General features: G+C 46.6%; 1 protein-coding gene across 9 annotated transcripts in view; it reads left to right on the plus strand.

The window, feature by feature from the left end:
- The window catches only part of LOC137423607 (SH3 domain-containing kinase-binding protein 1), a 245,006-nt gene that overhangs the window by 123,848 nt on the left and 101,514 nt on the right, over window positions 1–19,644 (plus strand). For 7 of the 9 annotated variants that reach the window (XM_068110944.2, XM_068110946.2, XM_068110945.2 and 4 more), the window contains exon 3: window positions 13,985–14,108. In XM_068110944.2, the coding sequence (XP_067967045.2) occupies window positions 13,985–14,108 (124 nt within the window). Of the gene's footprint in view, window positions 1–13,520; window positions 13,537–13,984; window positions 14,109–19,644 lie in introns of those variants that run through there. The other 2 variants (XM_078773997.1, XM_078773995.1) reach the window with 2 other exon arrangements.

Genomic DNA, 19,644 nt, shown 5'->3' on the forward strand with positions numbered 1-19,644 from the left:
TTCCCCATATTTCCCTTATGCCAAATTCGTCTCCACAATCCCTCTACTTCAAAATTTACCATCACCCAATTCATCATCAATCCTCATAAGGAGGAAGAGATGGAACAACAAAGCACAATGTCACACCCACGTCATGATGCGTCTCACAATCCAAAACATTTGCACATAAAAATAATTAAACATGGCATGGTGTTGAGTACCTGTCACCTCAGGTGAGTGGATGCAGATGGTGCGAGGAGATCCTTCATCCTAACTATCGTCTAAATGACTTTAACACTCTTTACACTACCCGGGGTCTCTCCCTGCCAATCCATTGGCCAACTTACACTATGGGTTCTAAAAACCAAATTCCCATTGACCAAACTGTGGTGCTTCTCAATTTGGGGTCTCACTCCCCCTATTCATCTCCCGGTGCCCTTGCACAATTTCTGGGCTGTGACGTGTAGCTCTCCCAGCAGGTCTACCGACCTGCACACCTCCACCACTGCAGTTGCCACCCGAGCTGACCTAGCTCCTCACCCTAACCTAACTAACTGGGGAAGGCCCCTCCTGGCTCTGCCACCCCTTGGTGCCCTCTGGCACTGGGCTATCCGGGTCCGTCCTCCGGATCCTCGGGCCCCATCCACAACAACTACTACCGGCTCCCAGAGCCCACCTGCGGCCTCACCTGGCCGACATCCTCACAGTGGTGGAGTGCCCAAACCAACTACACACACTAACAGGCTACACGCCCAGCCATTTCCACAACACTAATGCACCCATCCAAATACCATTCTCTCATCCGCACCACAGATGCCAATATCCAACCACAATTTACCTATACCCTCTACCTAACACTTACACTACCCGCCCCGGGTATTCGTGATGGGGGTCCATCTTTCCCCCATTCACACCTTCGCACCATCCACTCCACTCCATTGTTTCCACCATATTCACTCCACGACCATCCATTCCAAGACTCCATATATTCCACACTCCATGTATTTCACACTCCATTCTCCATACACCTGTTGTTGCACACCTGTGCAATCATACCTGGTGCCACCTGCACCCTCCTTCTCCCTGGACCATTTGGTCAATACTACTCACATCACCATCACCATCACTCAAACACTGCTCCACACACCTGTTCAGTTGCACACCTGTGCAATCACACCTGTTCAATCACACCTGTTCAATCCTCACACACTGCTCAATACACTTGAATACACCTCCAACACTCACACGGCATCATCTGAACTACCTGTTGCCCTGCTAACTTAGTGCTCCCCGTCTTCCCTTTAAACTAAGCACATACCACGTCATTATCATCCACACTAATCTACCTGCGTCCCCACTACAGGTATTCTTGTCACTAACTAACCTTAACGTTACCTAATGTCATCTTCTAGGGCCCTACACACAATATCCTAAACCACCCGGGCTAGTTTTCACTGCCATCAACCCCATAATCTCGTGCTCCTTTGCCCCCCCGCTGTGAGGGATGGTGGATTTGCCATCCCACCACATCGGGGAGGTCCTACTATCAATTTCGCTCGTCCAAATCCAACAAATCAAAAATTTGCCAATCATCTGCCAATCATCAAATTTTGCCTTTTTCTAATTTTGGGTCCAAAACACTAACCTCATCACCCGTCTACTTATTAGATCCTCTCGGTGCGCCAATTCACTTCGAAAGCTCGGCTTCGTACAGCCGAGCAATGAATGCGGGTTCTTTGGTGCCGGCGGCTGGATGCGTCCGGCACTCGGTGCAGGGACGGGGGCTTACCCGTGCCGAGATCCCACGCACCACCTCGGCGCGGAGCCATCCAATTGCCCGATCTCGACCTGCCGGAACGTCTCCACAAAAGGGGGTCGCCATGACGACCCTCCCTATCGGGATGCCCGCTCCGCCTAGTGGAGCACGGACGCGGCCGTTCGAAACGCGGCCCAGCGTGGATCACGTACGGTGGTCCTTTCTAACCCGCCGTGGCTCGGATCCCCGCTGGTCCTCGCGGCACGCGAAGCTGCCCGACGCGCACCGAGGGCCCGACTCGGCTAAATGTCGTTCTAACCGCTAACCCGGTTACCGTCGATGCCTCACCTGCATGCTTACACGCATACGCTACCCCTTTCTTGCTCATACATCCAGCCGTCTCCCTGCTCTTGGTCATTGCACCTTCTCTTACACACCCAGGTACACTCATTCCACTCACAGACTTGGTCACACACCTGACCACCGAACACTTTGGCACACATTCGTTGTTCGCACACCTCACCAACACACCTCTTCGCGCCCCTTCCTCGGTCACCTCCTCTGTGACAATCACAGGTGTGCTCTCACTCGCACACCCAACCACGTGCCTCACGACCAACTCAAGTGTGCATTCCCACACACGCTCTACCATTCCAGGTGTGCATCATTCCATTCCAGGTGTACATCCTCGCTCACCTGTCACAACCAACTCACGCTCCGTGTCACTCTCACTACTTTCACCACCACTCTTGACAGCGCACTCACCCTTACTCTCGACAGCGCACTCTTTCCTCATGCCCCTGTCCGTGACACACCTTTCTCGTGCACACTCTTGCGCACACTCTCCCGTTACACCCTCTGTAACACTCACCACAGGCATGCATTCTCCCTCACTCTTGACAGCGCACTCTTTCCTCATGCCCCTGTCCGTTACACACCTTTCTCGCGCACACTCTTGCGCACACTCTCCCGTTACACCCTCTGTAACACTCACCACAGGCTGCATTCTCCCTCACTCTTGACAGCGCACTCTTTCCTCATGCCCCTGTCCGTTACACACCTTTCTCGCGCATCCTCTTGCACAAACTTTTTCGTTACTTCCTCCGTAACACTCACCACACCGCGCTTCCATGTGCTCCCTCGCACACGCGCTACTACCGACTCACTCTCGACAGCACACTCACTGGTCGGCGCGCACTTTTTCCTCACACACCCCATGGTCGGACATTCTCGCACACCTCTTTTTTCGCACACCAGACCTGTCGCACACTTCACCAACGGCCTCTCACGAACACCCGGGTCCACAACAACCCCCAAGCCGACTGAAGCTCCCCTCACATCATATACATTTCCTCGTATATCGCCACTCACCTTGGCACCTCGTCTCTGCACCTCCTTTGCCACCTGCAAACTCTTTATTTGGTTAGTGAGCATCACATTATGAGTTGAGCACCGACCTTGTACATATTCCATCACCTCCTCCTGGATTTCTCTTTTAGTTTCTGTCCGTCTCTTCTTAATTTCACTCACCCCCTCTCACACCTCCTTTAACTTTTGCTTCACCTCTTTTATTTCCCGGTGCGTCTCCTCAAGTTCGTCCTCTAAGGCTACCGTGACCGTCTCTATGTGCATCCTCACCTCTCGGTCCTTCGTCTCCATTACCTCCGTCACCTCGTCCAACCTCATTGTCAGTCCCTCACGTACCATCTGACACTGCTTCTGTGTCGCTATTAAGTCATTTTTAATTTATTTTTGTGTCGCCTTTAACCCTCCTAGTACCGCAGTGTTCCTTTGAACCTGCTCTACTAACTCCGTTTGTCCCTCTGTCAGCTGTTCCACCTCCTCCGTCAGATCTTCTATTCCCCCTTGTAACTTTGCCGTCCCATTTCTCACCTCTTTCTCTATACGCTTTTCGCCTCGCTTTACCTCCTCGCGTACCCCCGAGACCTCCTCACTTACACCTCGTCGTATCTCCTCCTTCATCTCCTCCATCTGGTTCCCCATCTGTTCGATTTCCCGGGCGGATTGCTCCCCTATTTCCCGCAATTTGTCTTCCATCCTATTTTCTAACCCCATTAACCCATTTTTCACCCCCTCTAACTGATTCTTCTGGGCAGCCATTCTATTTTCCACCCCCGTTAACCCATGTTTCACCCCTTTTATCCCATTGTCTAACCCCTCAAATTTAGCTTCTAGCCGTTCCCCCATTTCTCCCATTTTGCCCCCCATTTCGCTCCCCAATCGCTCACTATCAGCCCTTGCTTCGTCCCTCATTGCCCCCATACTGTTTTCAAACCTCCAATTTGGTCTTCCATTTGTCCCATAAGGGCCCTCATTTGCAGGAAAAAAAGGTTCGAATCCACCAGCGGCGCTGCTACGGTCGCGGGTGCCGTGGCCATGTGCGAGGCACCATTTTGCGCGTCTGATACCCCCTCAACCACATTGCCAATGTTCTCCTCCTCTCTTTCATCCACATACATTTCCCCTTGGTCCTGGGTCGATTCCACCCCGTCTATCTCTCCCACCGGCATCCGATCGCCTTGACCAGCCATGGCGCGATTTCAAAATTCGGGTTTTTGTAAAACAACACAAATTTCCAGCAGCTTGTAATTTTGAGCGCGTTAAGCACGCTTCGGGTCCGTATCTCACTCCCAGACACCAATTGTTGCGGACGCGGTTAAAGATGTTATATTTGCCGAGCGGAGGCTCCGCGACCGAACAGTTATTCCCCGACTAATACCCGATTTGCCCCAAACTTTGGCCGGATCGCGCCACCGCTATTCAATCGGGAAAACTCTAAAGCGACCGAATGCAAAGAGGAAAACGAAGGCAAAGAAAGGTTTGGAAATACTACTAAATTTATTTACTATTCACACACATAAGCAAAAAGACAGCAGTCACGTTTATTTACAAGCACATGAGACGCAGGTGACACAGTGAAAATACTAGCTTATACAGACTTATTGTTACTACCCAGGGACAAGACAAAAGACAGACTACGAGCACACTTACACGGGGAATGATGATAGGACTGGCGGGAGATGGATGGCTGGCGGGATAGGGAGGTCCACTGGTCCTTCAGCACGATTGACTCGTTGGGCAGCCGCCGCTCCTCCGCGGCCCTGCTCCAAACTGCCGTCCAGGCCTCACGCTGCTGTGGCTGCAGTTTCGGTGGCTCCAGCTGCAGCAAATGCAGTTGCGGTGGCTCGAGCTGCAGTTCAACTCTGGACTTCTTGGTTGGACTCAACTCCTTGGACTCCCTCTCGTCTCTCGGTAAAGGCTCATCTCTCCTTTTTGAAACGCCCTGCCATGGGTTATATAGGCCCCACCCCTCAACCTTCGCGAACCTCCTCGATCTTTCTTTCCACACCCTCTCCAAGTCCAACCCCTTGTTCGTGGTTGGTTGAATGGGGCTGACTCACTCCTCCCCTCTATGACGAGGTGGGGACCCGCCTTTCTTCCCCAACCCTGCCTCGTGGTCAATGGCGGATGAAGAGAAAACCGCCCAAGATGCAGTTGGCAATGCGAATGGCAATTGACGAAAAGGGGGAATGGAAGTTTTGGGAGTGGGAATGAAGGGAATCTATCTCTTTCACTGGTGCAATGGAGTATTTCAATTAATGGGAGACACAGCCTTACCCTAAAACACATAATAAGATATAAGCTATCGAACAGGGGTATTCTATGATTAGCTGTGGTGTGGATGCTTTATGGACTAATTATGGGACGCCCTTTGACCTTTACACAGCTCCGGAGGGAGGAGGCGCAGAATAACAATAATAATAATAATAAAGCACACAATCAAAAAAAATACAGTCCTCATATCTGCAACAATATATATATACAGTCACTGTGAAAAAGTAAGTACAGCCCATGTAAAGTTTTGACTTTTTCAACATATTTCAACATACAGCTATTTGATCTTCATTTCAACAATATTGATAGATAAAGGTGATATAATATAACAAATATCATGAAACATTTACATTTTGTAGTCCATTGTATAATTTAAATAAACATAAATGCAAATTTCGCATGTAGAAAAAGCAAGTACACCCCTACATTTATCACTACTTCAAATACCTAAAATTAGAACCAAGTGCACCAGCTCAGGTGCAAATGATTAGAACATCATTAGAGAGGATCTTGGAGGAACCTGTCTTATTTAAACCTCAGACATTTCGCTTGGTTTGCTCTTTGTTGTTGAAGTGTGCGGCGTCACCATGCCTAGATCAAAAGAGCTCTCTGAGGCCTTCAGAAAGAAGGTTATAGATGCCTATGAGTCTGGGAAGGGATTTTAAAAGATCTCCAAACAATTTGAAATCAACCATTCGACTGTCCGGAAGATCATCTACAAGTGGAGAAGATTCCAAACAACTGCCAACTTGTTCAGGCCAGGCCGCCCCAGCAAGTTCAGGCCGAGAGCAGACCGCAAGATGCCGAAAGAAGTCTCTAAGAACCCCAGAATGTCATCACGGGACCTACAGGTAGCTCTTGCCACTGTTGATGTCAAAGTGCACGAGTCTACCATTAGAAAGAGGCTGCACAAATTTGATCTACATGGGAGGTGTGCCAGGAGCAAACCTTTGCTGTCCAGAAAGAACATCAGGGCAAGACTATAGTTTGCCATTGAACACCTAGGCAAAGACCAGCACTTCTGGAACAATGTGCTCTGGACAGATTAGTCAAAGGTAGAGCTATTTGGCCACAGTACCAGAAGACATGTTTGGCGAAAACCAAAGACAGCATTTGACCACAAGAACCTGATACCAACTGTAAAGCATGGTGGTGGAAATACTATGGTTTGGGGCAGCTTTGCTGCATCAGGGCCTCGGCAGCTCACCATCATATAATCCACTATGAATTCTTCATTGTACCAGAGGGTGCTTGAGGATAATGTGAGGCCATCTGTCAGAAAGTTGAAGCTCATCTGAATGTGGACCTTGCAACATGACAATGACCCTAAACATACCAGTAAATCCACTAAGGAATGGCTGAAAAGAAAGAAATGGAGGGTTCTGGAATGGCCAAGTCAAAGCCCGGATCTAAATCCCATCGAGATGTTGTGGGGGGATTTGAAACGAGCTGTATATGCAATTGTGCATACTGTGCAACAATTTTTTGTTAAATAAATTATTGCAAAGTCAATTATTCATTGTTTTTTGTTCAATTAGATCACCTTTATCTATAGATACTGTTTAAGTGAAGATCAAATATTGATATGTCCACATATGTTAAAAAGATTTTTAAAACATTTCATGGGGTCTACTTACTTTTTCCACATGCGAAATTTGCTTTTATGTTTATTTAAATTATACAATGGACTACAAAATGTAAATGTTTCATGATCTATATTATAATAGCCGTAGATGATTCTGTCTGTCTGTCTGTCTATCTGTTGGGTGTCTGTCCGGGGTGTGGCTTACTCGGTTTGCAGAGTAGCTCCACCCATAGCTCCACCCATTCTGGGAGTGGCTATAAACAAATATCCACCATTTTATTAACTCGCATAGCTTTGAGTCCTGTTTTGTAGGCCCGTGGTGTCTTGCTCTCCCCCAGTTTTATTTCAAATCAAATTCGATAAATCATTTCATTTTTCACAGTCGCTAACATAGTTTTAGACTCGGTTGAAAAAAAACGGGAAGAAAATCCGATGAAAGTTGCCGTTTATAGAACGAAATGAATTCTCAAAGGCCTGTAACTTCAAGGCCATTGAGTCTCTCTCACGCCTTTATCTCCAATCTAACTCACCATATGATTTCATTTTTATCGATGGTTTTACTTTTAGACTCGGTGTCAGCAATAATTGAGAACAATCCACACACGCGGGAAAATGCAGAGATATATTTTTTAAAATCGCGTCATGGTGTATCATACACCGCCCAACATGACACCGCCGGCAATGTGTCGATATATATTAAAAATTCGCTTTTGCTTTTCCGTTATGATATATTACTATTTCGTTTGATGATAGTCGTCACAAAAACGTCAACAATGATGCCGACATATATTTCTTCGTTTTTATTTCATTCAACATATTAGCCGGAAGTAAAATATGTTTCAGGAAATTACCGAGAGATATTTCTTCGTTTTTTTTATTAGTTATGTGCGCATACACTTTAAATAGGTTTATTTGAAATCTTTAATTTTCCACAAACATTCCACACACGCGGGAAAATGCAGAGATATATTTTTTAAAATCGCGTCATGGTGTATCATACACCGCCCAACATGACACCGACGGCAATGTGTCGATATCTATTTTAAATTCGATATATCATTTCATTTTTCACAGTCGCTAACATAGTTTTAGACTCGGTTGAAAAAAAACGAGAAGAAAATCCGATGAAAGTTGCCGTTTATAGAACGAAATGAATTCTCAAATGCCTGTAACTTCAAGGCCATTGAGTCTCTCTCACGCCTTTATCTCCAATCTAACTCACCATATGATTTCATTTTTATCGATGGTTTTAGAGTCGGTGTCAGCAATAATTGAGAACATTCCACACACGCGGGAAAATGCAGATATATTTTTTAAAATCGCGTCATGGTGTATCATACACCGCCTAACATGACACCGACGGCAACGTGTCGATACATATTAAAAATTCGATATATCATTTCATTTTTCACAGTCGCTAACATAGTTTTCGACTCGGTTGAAAAAAAACGGGAAGGAAATCCAATGAAAGTTGCCGTTTATAGAACGAAATGAATTCTCAAACGCCTGTAACTTCAACTTCAAGGCCATTGAGTCTCTCTCACGCCTTTATCTCCAATCTAACTCACCATATGATTTCATTTTTATCGATGGTTTTGGACTCGGTGTCAGCAATAATTGAGAACATTCCACACACGCGGGAAAATGCAGAGATATATTTTTAAAAATCGCGTCATGGTGTATCATACACCGCCCAACATGACACCGACGGCAACGTGTCGATATATATTAAAAATTCGCTTTTGCTTTTCCGTTAAGATATATTACTTTTTCGTTTGATGACAGTCGTCACAAAAACGTCAACAATGATGCCGACATATATTTCTTCGTTTTTATTTAATTCAACATTATTAGCCGGAAGTAAAATATGTTTCAGGAAATTACCGAGAGATATTTCTTCGTTTTTTTAAATTTGTTATGTGCGAATACACTTTAAATAGGTTTATTTGAAATCTTTAATTTTCCACAATATAATTTACTTGCCATTTATCATTTGATGATTACGAGACAAATTCCTCTTGAGGATCGTGACAATTCATGCGCTGCGTGGAAACTTCTATTTCCAAAATGAATGAGACGATCGATGAAGAACGCAGACTTGAACAGGATGCAGCAAGAAAACGAATGAGACGGGCGAACGAGTCCATCGACGAACGTCAATGCAAACTTGCGGGGTCACCCGTGGGAATCCCATGTGTGTGACATTTCGACATATTGAGTTAGATGCTGCACATTCATTTTTACAAAATGGTTACTGGCAAGTCATCAGATCCAGAAATGGTGTAAAAACCACCGTTTAGAGGCCATTTTTCCCCGCAAAGCGGGGGTTGGCCTTTTCGGGGACCGTGGTAGTTGTTGTTTTTTTGTCCCCTTTTTGAAGCAATGTTTTACGGCCGGATGCCCTTCCTGACGCCAACCCTTTTTGCCGCCTTCAACGACAAACAGGGAATTACCAGTGAACTGGTACTCAATTAGCCGACCTCGGAAGGATGACAGGCTGAGTCAACCCCCCTGGCATTAATTCGGCGATCGACCGAGATTCGAACCCAGGATCCTAAGCCGGCACCCTAGCCGCTAGCCCAACACCAGAAATGGTGTCATGAACACAATTTATTTACGCACAAGCACAAAAGCAAGACGGGCCGATTTCCGATTCCGACGGGCCGACGGGCGAGACGGGCCGATTTCCGATTCCGACGGGCCGATTTGGAGCAAGAAAAAGAACGAGACGGGAGAAAAAGGAGAGAAATGAGACGGGGAAAGCCGATTGGAGAGGCGAGTGAGGCGCGATTGGAGAGGAGTGTGAGGCGCGATTGGAGAGGAGTGTGAGGCACGATTGGAGAGGAGTGTGAGGCGTGATTGGAGAGGAGTGTGAGGCACGATTGGAGAGGAGTGATTGGAGGGGAGTGTGAGGCACGATTGGAGAGGAGTGTGAGGCACGATTGGAGAGGAGTGTGAGGCGCGATTGGAGAGGAGTGTGAGGCGCGATTGGAGAGGAGTGTGAGGCGCGATTGGAGAGGCGTGTGAAGGATTGGAGAGGAGAGGAGTGTGAGGGATTGGAGAGGTGAGGGATTGGAAAGGAGAGGGATGTGAGGGTTTGGAGAGGAGAGGAGTGCTAGGTGGAGAGAGGAGAGTGTCAGGTGGAGACAGGAGAGTGTCAGGTGGAGACAGGAGAGTGTCAGGTGGAGAGGAGTGAGGGGTCACATATTATGTGAAATAAATAAATTGTGTTCATCACACCATTTCTGGATCTGATGACTTGCCAGTAACCATTTTGTAAAAATGAATGTGCAGCATATAACTCAATATGTCGAAATGTCACACACATCCATGCCCGTGGGATTCCCACGGGTGACCCCGCTAGTATTTGTTATATTATATCACCTTTATCTATCAATATTGTTGAAATGAAGATCAAATAGCTGTATGTTGAAATATGTTGAAAAAGTCAAAACTTTACATGGGCTGTACTTACTTTTTCACTTGACTGTATGTATATATATATATTGTTAGGGCTGTGGGTTTCGGGTCTACTACGAGGGGGTTAGTCTCAGTTTCCTCCCAAATTTACCGGACCTATGGCAGGTTGCTAAGCAACTACGAACACCAATTGGTGCATTGTGCGATATCAGGGTCCTCCGTCTAATGTTTCCGTTTACCTGTACCACGTCACTTTTTCCAATCGTGGATCGTACCCTCCGGTGTACCAATCTTATCTTAGATTCGATCTGCTAATGAGGGTGGCCCGAGCTTACCACCTGGTACCCACCGGGCTAATGAGCCACTTATGCGGGAATAACCTCTCGCCTAAACTTGGTGTGAACAGCGCTGGATCAATGAGAGAAAAGACATCCAGAACAGATCAAAAGGAAAACGTCAACAAATGATCTACTTACAGGTATTTACACACAGTGATCATTCAGAATGTGGGGAGGGACTGGATGGCTTTGATGGTCGGGGGAAGGGAGGGTGCACGCAAAGGGGACAATGGGGGTAGGTGAATCAAAATGTACAAGCAGTCGCTGACAAAGCGTTTAGTGAAATTTAGAAACAGCAAAGAAGAACGGACGAGAAGCAGAACCTTAACCAATGCCTTATTACGACAACTACTATTAAACAAAACAGGGGGCCACTTCAGACATTCACAGAGGGGGAAATGAAAGTTAGGAACGGGGATCGTGTGGGGATCACAGCCTCCCACTTACCGGTCGGAACCAGTCATGGTTCCATAACCCAACGCCAAGGGAGGGGGAGTAAAGTGGAGAAAATACTGGTGGTGTGTGAGGGTGTAGCAGTGTAGCGTACTTGTTTTGGCCCCAATTTGGTCAGTGCTCCTCCACCCCAAGGCTCCCAGCTTGAGTCAACACGCAAGCAACAGGCAGGCACCAACACAAGCACGGGCAGGCAGTCGGCAATCAGGAGAGAGAGAAAGAGAAAGAGAAAGAGAAAGAGAAAGAGAGAGAAGAGAAAGAGAAAGAGAAAGAGAGAGAGACCAGTCATCGACATGAGCACGGGCAGGAACCAGGTGCGTCCGGAGCAAGAGAGAACCAAGCACCCAAGGGCTTTGAAGTAAGGCCCTGGAGAGGGTGGGGGTGGTTCGAGAAAGTTCTCCGGGCTGCTGATTGGTGGGCCGCTGATGGTTCTGGAAAGTTCTTTACAGGTATTTACAAGCACAGTGAACATGCAGAATTGCCCTGATTGGTAGGCCGTCACTTCTCCTCACCAGCCTTCTCGAAGGTCCTGGGCGGACTCTGGGCCCTGATTGGTGGGCCGTCGTTTTGCCCCGCCCCCACCAGCCTTCCAGAGCGGATGCCGTCATTTGGTCCTTCCGGCAGGCGTACCGAAAGGTTCTCTCTTCAATCGCCACTGGGATGCTCGTCGTCTACTTTACAAGCACGCAGCAAATCCCGCCGCCTCCCAATGGCTCGTAGGGGGGAACGGAGCGTCCAGCCAGGTCACTAATGGCCAATTAACGCCTGCAACAAAGGCCGTTGCTCTTGAGCGAGCTAAGCAGGTGTGGAGATGACGACATGCATGCTACCTCAATGGGAAAATAAAACCAAGTGTAAAGAAAAAATGTGTGTTAATTTAAGGTTGAACTCTTCTATTTATGGGTCGTGCAAGGAAATGATACTTCGGGAATAAAGAAAAGGCGCAATGTTTTTGGCGCGATGTTTATATTAGCGTGCGTACAGTGAGTGCATCTATGAACCTCTATGGACTACTTATCTAACGAGTCTCCTTGTCCCCAATGCTGCTTGTATGGACTTTTACAATTATGCTCTTTGTACCCAATGGGACATAAGGCTGCACATGGGGACTCTACAAGTTGGACTACGACGCGACATGCAAATTAGAGCACGTGCTTGTATGCACTCTACATTTAATTATCCCTTACTAATTGGGGCCCTCTCTACCCAGACTCCAACGCATGATGACATACCCGTTTTAGGGGAAGGAACTATTGTAATCTTGTACTATGAAATAACTATTCTAAGGGACCTGTATGGTGGTTGCCATTGCTTCTTGGTGGTTTCCCAAAACCGTAACACTATGTACTGTATGCAGTGATCCTACACTCGTGGTGGAGTTTGTGCATAAAACAGATGTAGGACAAAGACATCAGTATATGGACAACAATGTACTTACATCAATTACAAGGACACTGGTGAACAATGAACAAGCACAGGATATTGAAAAATGGGATTTAGACCTCGTGATGCATGGGGAGGGGGGGCAGTAGGGGGGAGGGGAGGGAGAGGGGGGGAGTGGGGGGGGAGGGGAGGGGGGAATGGGGGGGAGGGGAGGAGAGAGGGGGGCGAATGGGGGGAGGGGGGGAGGAGAGGGGGGGGAAGTGCAGGGGGTAGAGTGGGGTAGGGGAGCGGGAAGGAGTTTGAGGGGTGGAGTGAAGGTGGGTGGGGGGTTTGAATGGTGGGGGTGGGGAGGAAGAGGTTGAGGGGTGGAGGGTATTGGGAGTGGGTTATGAAACGAGGGGTGGAGGGGAGCAGGGAAGGGGTGGGAGCAGAGAAGGGGTGGAAGCAGGGAAGGGGTGGAAGCAGGGAAAGGGTGGAAGCAGTGGGGGAGGGGGTCGAGGGGTGGAAATGGGTGGGGGAGTTGGGATCGAGGTGGGAGGAAGAGCAGGGAGTGGGGAAAGGGTGGAGGTGGGGAGCGGGGAAAGGGTGGAGGTAGGGAGCAGGGAGGGAGGGGGGGTTGGGATGGAGGTGGGAGGAAGAGCAGTGAGTGGAGAGCGGGAAAAGGGTGGAAGTGGGGGGTTTGGGATGGAGGCGGGAGGAAGCGCAGTGAGTGGAGCTCGGGAGCGGGAAAAGGGTGGAAGTGGGAGGTTTGGGATGGAGGCGGGAAAAGGGTGGAAGTGGGAGGTTTGGGATGGAGGCGGGGAAAGGGTGGAAGTGGGGATGGGACGAAGCGTGGGTTGTCTACAGTTCCGCAATATTTTCGTATGACGAATAAATAGATTACTGTATTCCGTAAATATGATTGTTTGTGATGTTTTCATCACCAAGAACGCCATCGGTAGACAGGTGAAGAGAATTACCTGTTCATCTCCCGCTCTTTTCGGCAAGTCTGAACACTTGTTGATGCTCTCGGAAGTGAACGTGACGGTGCACCGTGCACGTCGAGAGTTCGTACAATGCCAACCTCCTTTACCTTCTTCAAATTGAAACTCCCTCTTATTTGTTTTTGCTTTGGAAAATGGTACAAACGGTTAATTTAATCACATTGATAGTTGTTGTTCGTCCTTTTGAGTCCTACCATCTTGTTTTACAATCTTTAACGTTCGTGCATACTCTGCCTTATCGGTGAGATTCACATCATTTTGTTGTGCGAAATATCTGTTCAAAACTACAGTACGTACGCTGTTTTCATAGATGGGTTGCAATTGCGTGATGACGCAAACAGTGCACAGGGGTAGCGTGATGACGTAACAGATAAATTCCTTTGAAATGCGTATTGACGTTCCCGTAGCAGCTTACGTGATAACGTAACGGGCCTCGTGTGTTCGGAACCAGGAAGTGAGTCGGGACGAGGGAACGTACCAAGTTTGTGGCGTTGCTGGGGTCTCTGCTGGAAGGATGAGCACGGTGGGCCTATCCATCAGCGGCTCTGGAGGAGCGGGGAAGACGGGACGCAAAGGTACAGTGATTCCAAAGCTCGTTGCCTGTTTGCGTGTCGAGGTGCGCTTTTCTCCCCGAGGGTCCAGAGGTGTTTCCTCCGAAGGTTGTCCGAAAGGGTTCAAAAGAGCAGCTTTTCTTTTTTAATCTTTGCTCCTTCCGTTCGCCTCGTCATTGGAAATTATCATTCTTATAATTGCATTTGAAGGACTCTGTGTGTGTGTCTAATGTTTAGAAAGGTAGAGCCTGCGTTCGGGTGTGTGTGTGTAAATAAAATAATGACAGTTGTTTTTGGAGGTGGGTCGATGTCGAGCAGTCTTCGAAGGTGAATTGGGGACTGTCAGAGTTCGGGTTCGGGAGTGTGAGCTGGGCCATGGTGCCAGCCTTGAACCCGGTGGCTTTTCTCAGCGTATCCTTCGTTACGTCACTCTGTTGTGTAATAAGCTAGCGTAGCTGATTGTGTGTGTGTGTGTGTGTGTGTGTTTACATTATAATGTGTGTGTATATGTGTGTGTATATGTGTGTGTACATAGGTGTGTACATAGTGTGTTTTCATATAGTGTGTTTTCATACAGTGTGTTTTCATACAGTGTGTTTTCATACAGTGTGTTTTCATACAGTGTGTGTGTGTGTTTACATATTGTGTGTGTGTGTTTACATATTGTGTGTGTGTGTTTACATATTGTGTGTGTGTGTGTGTGTGTGTGTGTGTTTACATTGTGTGTGTGTGTGTGTGTGTGTGTGTGTGTGTGTGTGTGTGTGTACATAGTGTGTTTTCATATAGTGTGTGTGTGTGTCTACATAGTGATAGTGTGTGTGTGTGGGTACATAGTGTTTTTGTGTGTGTGTGTGTGTGTGTGGGTACATAGTGTTTTTGTGTGTGTGTGTGTGTGTGTACATAGTGTGTTTTCATATAGTGTGTGTGTGTCTACATAGTGATAGTGTGTGTGTGTGTGGGTACATAGTGTTTTAATATTGTGTGTGTGTGTGTGTGTGTGCATAGTGTGTGTGTGTGTGTGTGTGTGTGGGTGTGTAGGTGTGTTGGTGGTGGTGGTGGGGTGTGTGTGGTGTGGATGTACTGCTAGAATAGTATGGAGGTAAAACGTTTATTTCGGAATGCACTTGTTATATGTGCTTCATTTGTGTAATGAATGCTTCGTTGAATAGTTTCTTCGTTGCCAAATTCCAAGTATGCTCTGAGTGCATGTGTCTGCATGTCTGTTGGCCACCACGTCACTGCTCTTCAAACTCCCTTTGCCTCTCCTCTTTTGCTCACCAGTCCCTCTGCCCTCTAACTCTTCTGAATACCCCAATCCATTAATCTCTTTCGTTCTTTTTTTTCCTGCTGTTCTATCGTCATATTCCCCAACAAGCCAAAGTCCGAAGTGACTCGTTCGCTGTTTTTCGATATGTGTGCGTTAAGCGATGAATTGTAAAGTTTTAATTTCAGGGGGAATTGTAGATGCTCCTTGTTTTGGGGGATACAGGTAGTAAGTAGTGCGAAGTTGAAGTAATCCAATTTAAATTTATTTATTTTTGAAGGTAGGCTAGGGAGGTGCCCATTCCATTGTGCGTCTCGCTGAACCGGTTACAAGCCATGGTCGTGCGTTTTAACATCACGTCGACCTGCTTCCTTGTCTGGGTCAAGTTTTGGCTTGTGCTGGCAGAGCTAAAGTGACTTGCACTATTAGGTTCAGTTTTTTGTAAGGCATATTACAAGAGTAAAGAGCTGAGCTATATTGACTTTATATGCTCGGTCAGGGTATCGGGGAGGGTTGATGAATAGATCAAGCGGTGATGGCATTGCTGGTTTGGACACACGAGCGAATCATTGGATAGACATGTTGCTGAGCTTTTCAAGCCACCAATATTTATTTATTTATTTATTTATTGTCGTTCCGCTTGCAAATGCTGAGACTTCAAAACCATGTTGCTCGCTATAATCCAGGCTGTATTTAAAGTGCTCGTGAAAAATTTATAAACTCGCACATGATGATGGGTTTTTTTTTCTCCCGCTTACTGAAACTCCTCCCGTTTCGTTTGGCATTTGGATGGGTTGCTTTTCCATCCTTTCCCATCCTTTCCCATCCTTTCCCATCCTTTCCCATTCTGTCTTTGTGTTCCCCGGAGTCCTTTGTCTTCACTCTAGCTGTGAAGTTGTACATCTGTATGAAGATGTGACGGCAGAATCGTAAAAAATGAAATGAACTGAAAACGCTTTTGTATGAATTGGAATATGAAGGCAAAACAGGATATGAGAAAATGTGAACGTAAGAAATTCCATGAACCCAGCAAGAAACAGTTTGGGGAAAGTTTGGTTAAACGTCAGTTTTGATTGCAGCTTATCGGTCCATTTGCGTCTAGCCTGGGTTTAAATCTCGGCTCAGCTATAAACTCATCCGCAGGCAGGTGGAGGCATCGGTCTGTGCCGTCCCTCGGATGGACGTTAAACTGAGCATCCCGTCTGTCGATATTAGTCGGTGGACGTTTAAGATCCCATCCCACAGTGTCCTTCACGAAGAGTATGCGTGCTATTACCGCCACCCTGAACAAATTACAAATTCCTGCCCGGACTACAAGTAGCAAGTGCTCTGGTCTTGGAGGTTCCGTGATACCAGGTAGCGTCACCCGCTATATCTCCATGCGTGATTGCTGTCTGAGCAGCAGTTTCTGCACTACAAAAATTTTCAGGTTTTTCTCGCATTCTCGCGTGAGTGACCTTCTTCGGACACGAAAGGCAACCAATAAGTTGCAGCTGAAGCCACCGAACGACCCAAACTCTGTAATATCCAGTGCTGCAAATGAAAAGGACAAAACGCGAGCGTTCAAACTCCAAATCGTTTTGATTGCTTCACATTTCTTTGTGGTGACTCGTGCTTAACCCCACCCCCACCCCCTTCTTCCCCAATAAGCAAGCATTTCATTCTGTGTCTGGTTCTAAAGTGTCTACACATGTTGATCATCAGTGGCGGAACCTCATTGCTTTTCCAATGTCCGCCTTGCAAATTACCTGGTCTGTATGCGAATCCTTCGACCTCAATTATTACCTCCGCCACCGAATTTGGATGGAGGTTATGTTTTCACCCCTGTCTTGTCTGTCTGTGAACAAGATATCTCAAAAAGTTGTGGATGGATTCGGACGATATTTGGCAAAGAGCTGGCGTTTGTGACGGACGAAATGATTAGATGTTGCTGAAGATCTGGAGCCGGATCCAGCCTGTAGAATTTTTTACGTGATTCTTCACCATTGGGAGATAGGTCCAAAAACTATACATAGCAAGATATCTCAAAAAGTTGTGGACGGATTTGGACAAAACTTGGTGGATCGGTTGTGTGTGTGTGTGTGTGTGTGTGTGTGTGTGTGTGTGACAAGGCCTAATTGATTTGATTTTGGTGAAGATCTGAATACACAACCGGTCAAAAGTTTTAGAACACCTCAATTTATCCAGTTTTTATTGAAATTTATGCAGTTTAATGTCCAGTGAATAACCTGAAATGGTACAAAGGTAAGCAGTAAACTGCTCGAGGTTAAAGAAAAAGTTTAGGTTAGCAAAAACGGGAAAATAATGTAAATTGCACAGTTATATTGTAAAAAGAGGCCTTCTTCAGGGAACAAGTAATGGGTTAACAACTTACAGATGTTCTGCAGCAATGTAAGTAAATTAAGCCTTGAAAGTTGATGCAAACAATTCCTACAGGTGTCCCAACCTCTGCTGATTACTTGATTACAAACCCCTGTCTGTATCAAAGCAGTATTGGAACAGACTGTTATTACACCCTCTGAAGCATTATTTGGACAATATTTCACTGCAGGAAGTAGTATATCGGAAACTGGAGGAAACTCTGACAGGAAGAGGTCTGGCAGACCCAAAGCCACAACAGAATCAGAAGACAAGTTCCTGAGAGTCAACAGCTTGCGTGATAGGCGGCTCACAGGACAACAGCTTCAAGCATAGCTTAACATTGGTCGAAGTAAGCAAGTCTCAGTTTCAACTGTGAAGAGAAGACTTTGAGCTGCAGGTTTGACAGGTCGAGTGGCAGTAAGAATGCCATTGCTAAGATGGCAAAATAAAAAAAGAGGCTTGCCTGGGCCATGAAGCACCCACCGCCAATGGACTACTGAAGACTGGAAGGTCTTATGGACCGATGAATCGAAATTTGAAATCTTTGGTTCATCACACAGGGTTTTTGTATGCCGTCGAGTAGGCGAAAGGATGGTTCCTCAGTGTGACACCAACTGTCAAACATGGAGAAGGAAGCGTGATGGTCTGGGGCTATTTTGCTGCATCCAGAGTCGGCGACTTGCACAGAGTGACTGGCACCCTGAACCAAAAGGGCTACCACAGCATTTTGCAGCGCCATGCAATACCCTCTGGTATACGCCTCGTTGGTCAGAGGTTCAGCCGACAGCAAGATAATGACCCTAAACACACCTCCAGGCTATGGCAAAACTACATTCGAGGAAAATAAGACGGTCGGCTTCAAATCATGGAATGGCCTGCACAGTCTCCAGTCTTAAACCCCATCGAGCTGGTTTGGCATGAACTGGACAGAAGGATGGAAGCAAAGCAACCAACAAGTGCAACACATTTGTGGGAACTCCTGCAACAGTGTTGGGAAGAACTTCCCAAACAATATTTGATTTCCATTGCAGTTGAGATTGCCATGAGTGTGTTCGGTGGTTCTATCTGCAAAAGGTGGCTACTTTGCCGAGTCAAAAATTTAAATTAAATTTTGTTAAACAAAATGATTCTACGATTTCTTATTTATCTCCAATTGTTTATTTGTTCTATGCTTAATTTCAGAGTACATTGAGACAGACATTAAACTGCTTAAATTTCAATAAAAACTGGAAAAATTGAGGTGTTCTAAAACTTCTGACCGGTAGTGTATGGATTCGGATGCGAGCATTATTTAATTTTTGAAGTGATTCTTCACCATTGCGAGATCGGGCGAAAAGCGATTATATAACATGATATTAAAAAAGTTGGGGACGAGTTATGACTAAACATGGTGAATGAGTTGTTTCGGTGACAAGAACAAGCCGATTCGAGTTTGGTTCATGGCCAAATCCAGATCCGGCCTATCAGTGGATACAAAACAAACTTGTGAGCCTGATGGAGGTATGCTCTCCACCGAGTGCCGTTCTAGTGTTTATGTTTGTGTTTGACTCCATTGAGAGCAAATAACAGTTTTGTTTTATTATTATTTGTTATTATTTAACCCTGGTGTTGGGCTAGCAGCTAGGGTGCCGGCTTAGGATCCTAGGATCCTGGGTTCGAATCCCGGTCGATCGCTGAATTAACGCCAGGGGGGTTGACTCAGCCTGTCATCCTTCCGAGGTCGGCTAATTGAGTACCAGTTCACTGGTAATTCCCTGTTTGTCGTTAAAGGCGGCAAAAAGGGTTGGCGTCAGGAAGGGCATCCGGCCGTAAAACATTGCTTCAAAAAGGGGACCGAAAAACAACAACAACCACGGTTCCCGAAAAAGGCCAACCCCCGCTTTGCGGGGAAAAATGGCCTCTAAAGGTGGTTATATATTATTTGTTATTATTATT

Source organism: Myxine glutinosa, chromosome 3, assembly GCF_964187855.1.
Source record: "Myxine glutinosa chromosome 3, kmMyxGlut1.1, whole genome shotgun sequence".
Taxonomy (NCBI): domain Eukaryota; kingdom Metazoa; phylum Chordata; class Myxini; order Myxiniformes; family Myxinidae; genus Myxine; species Myxine glutinosa.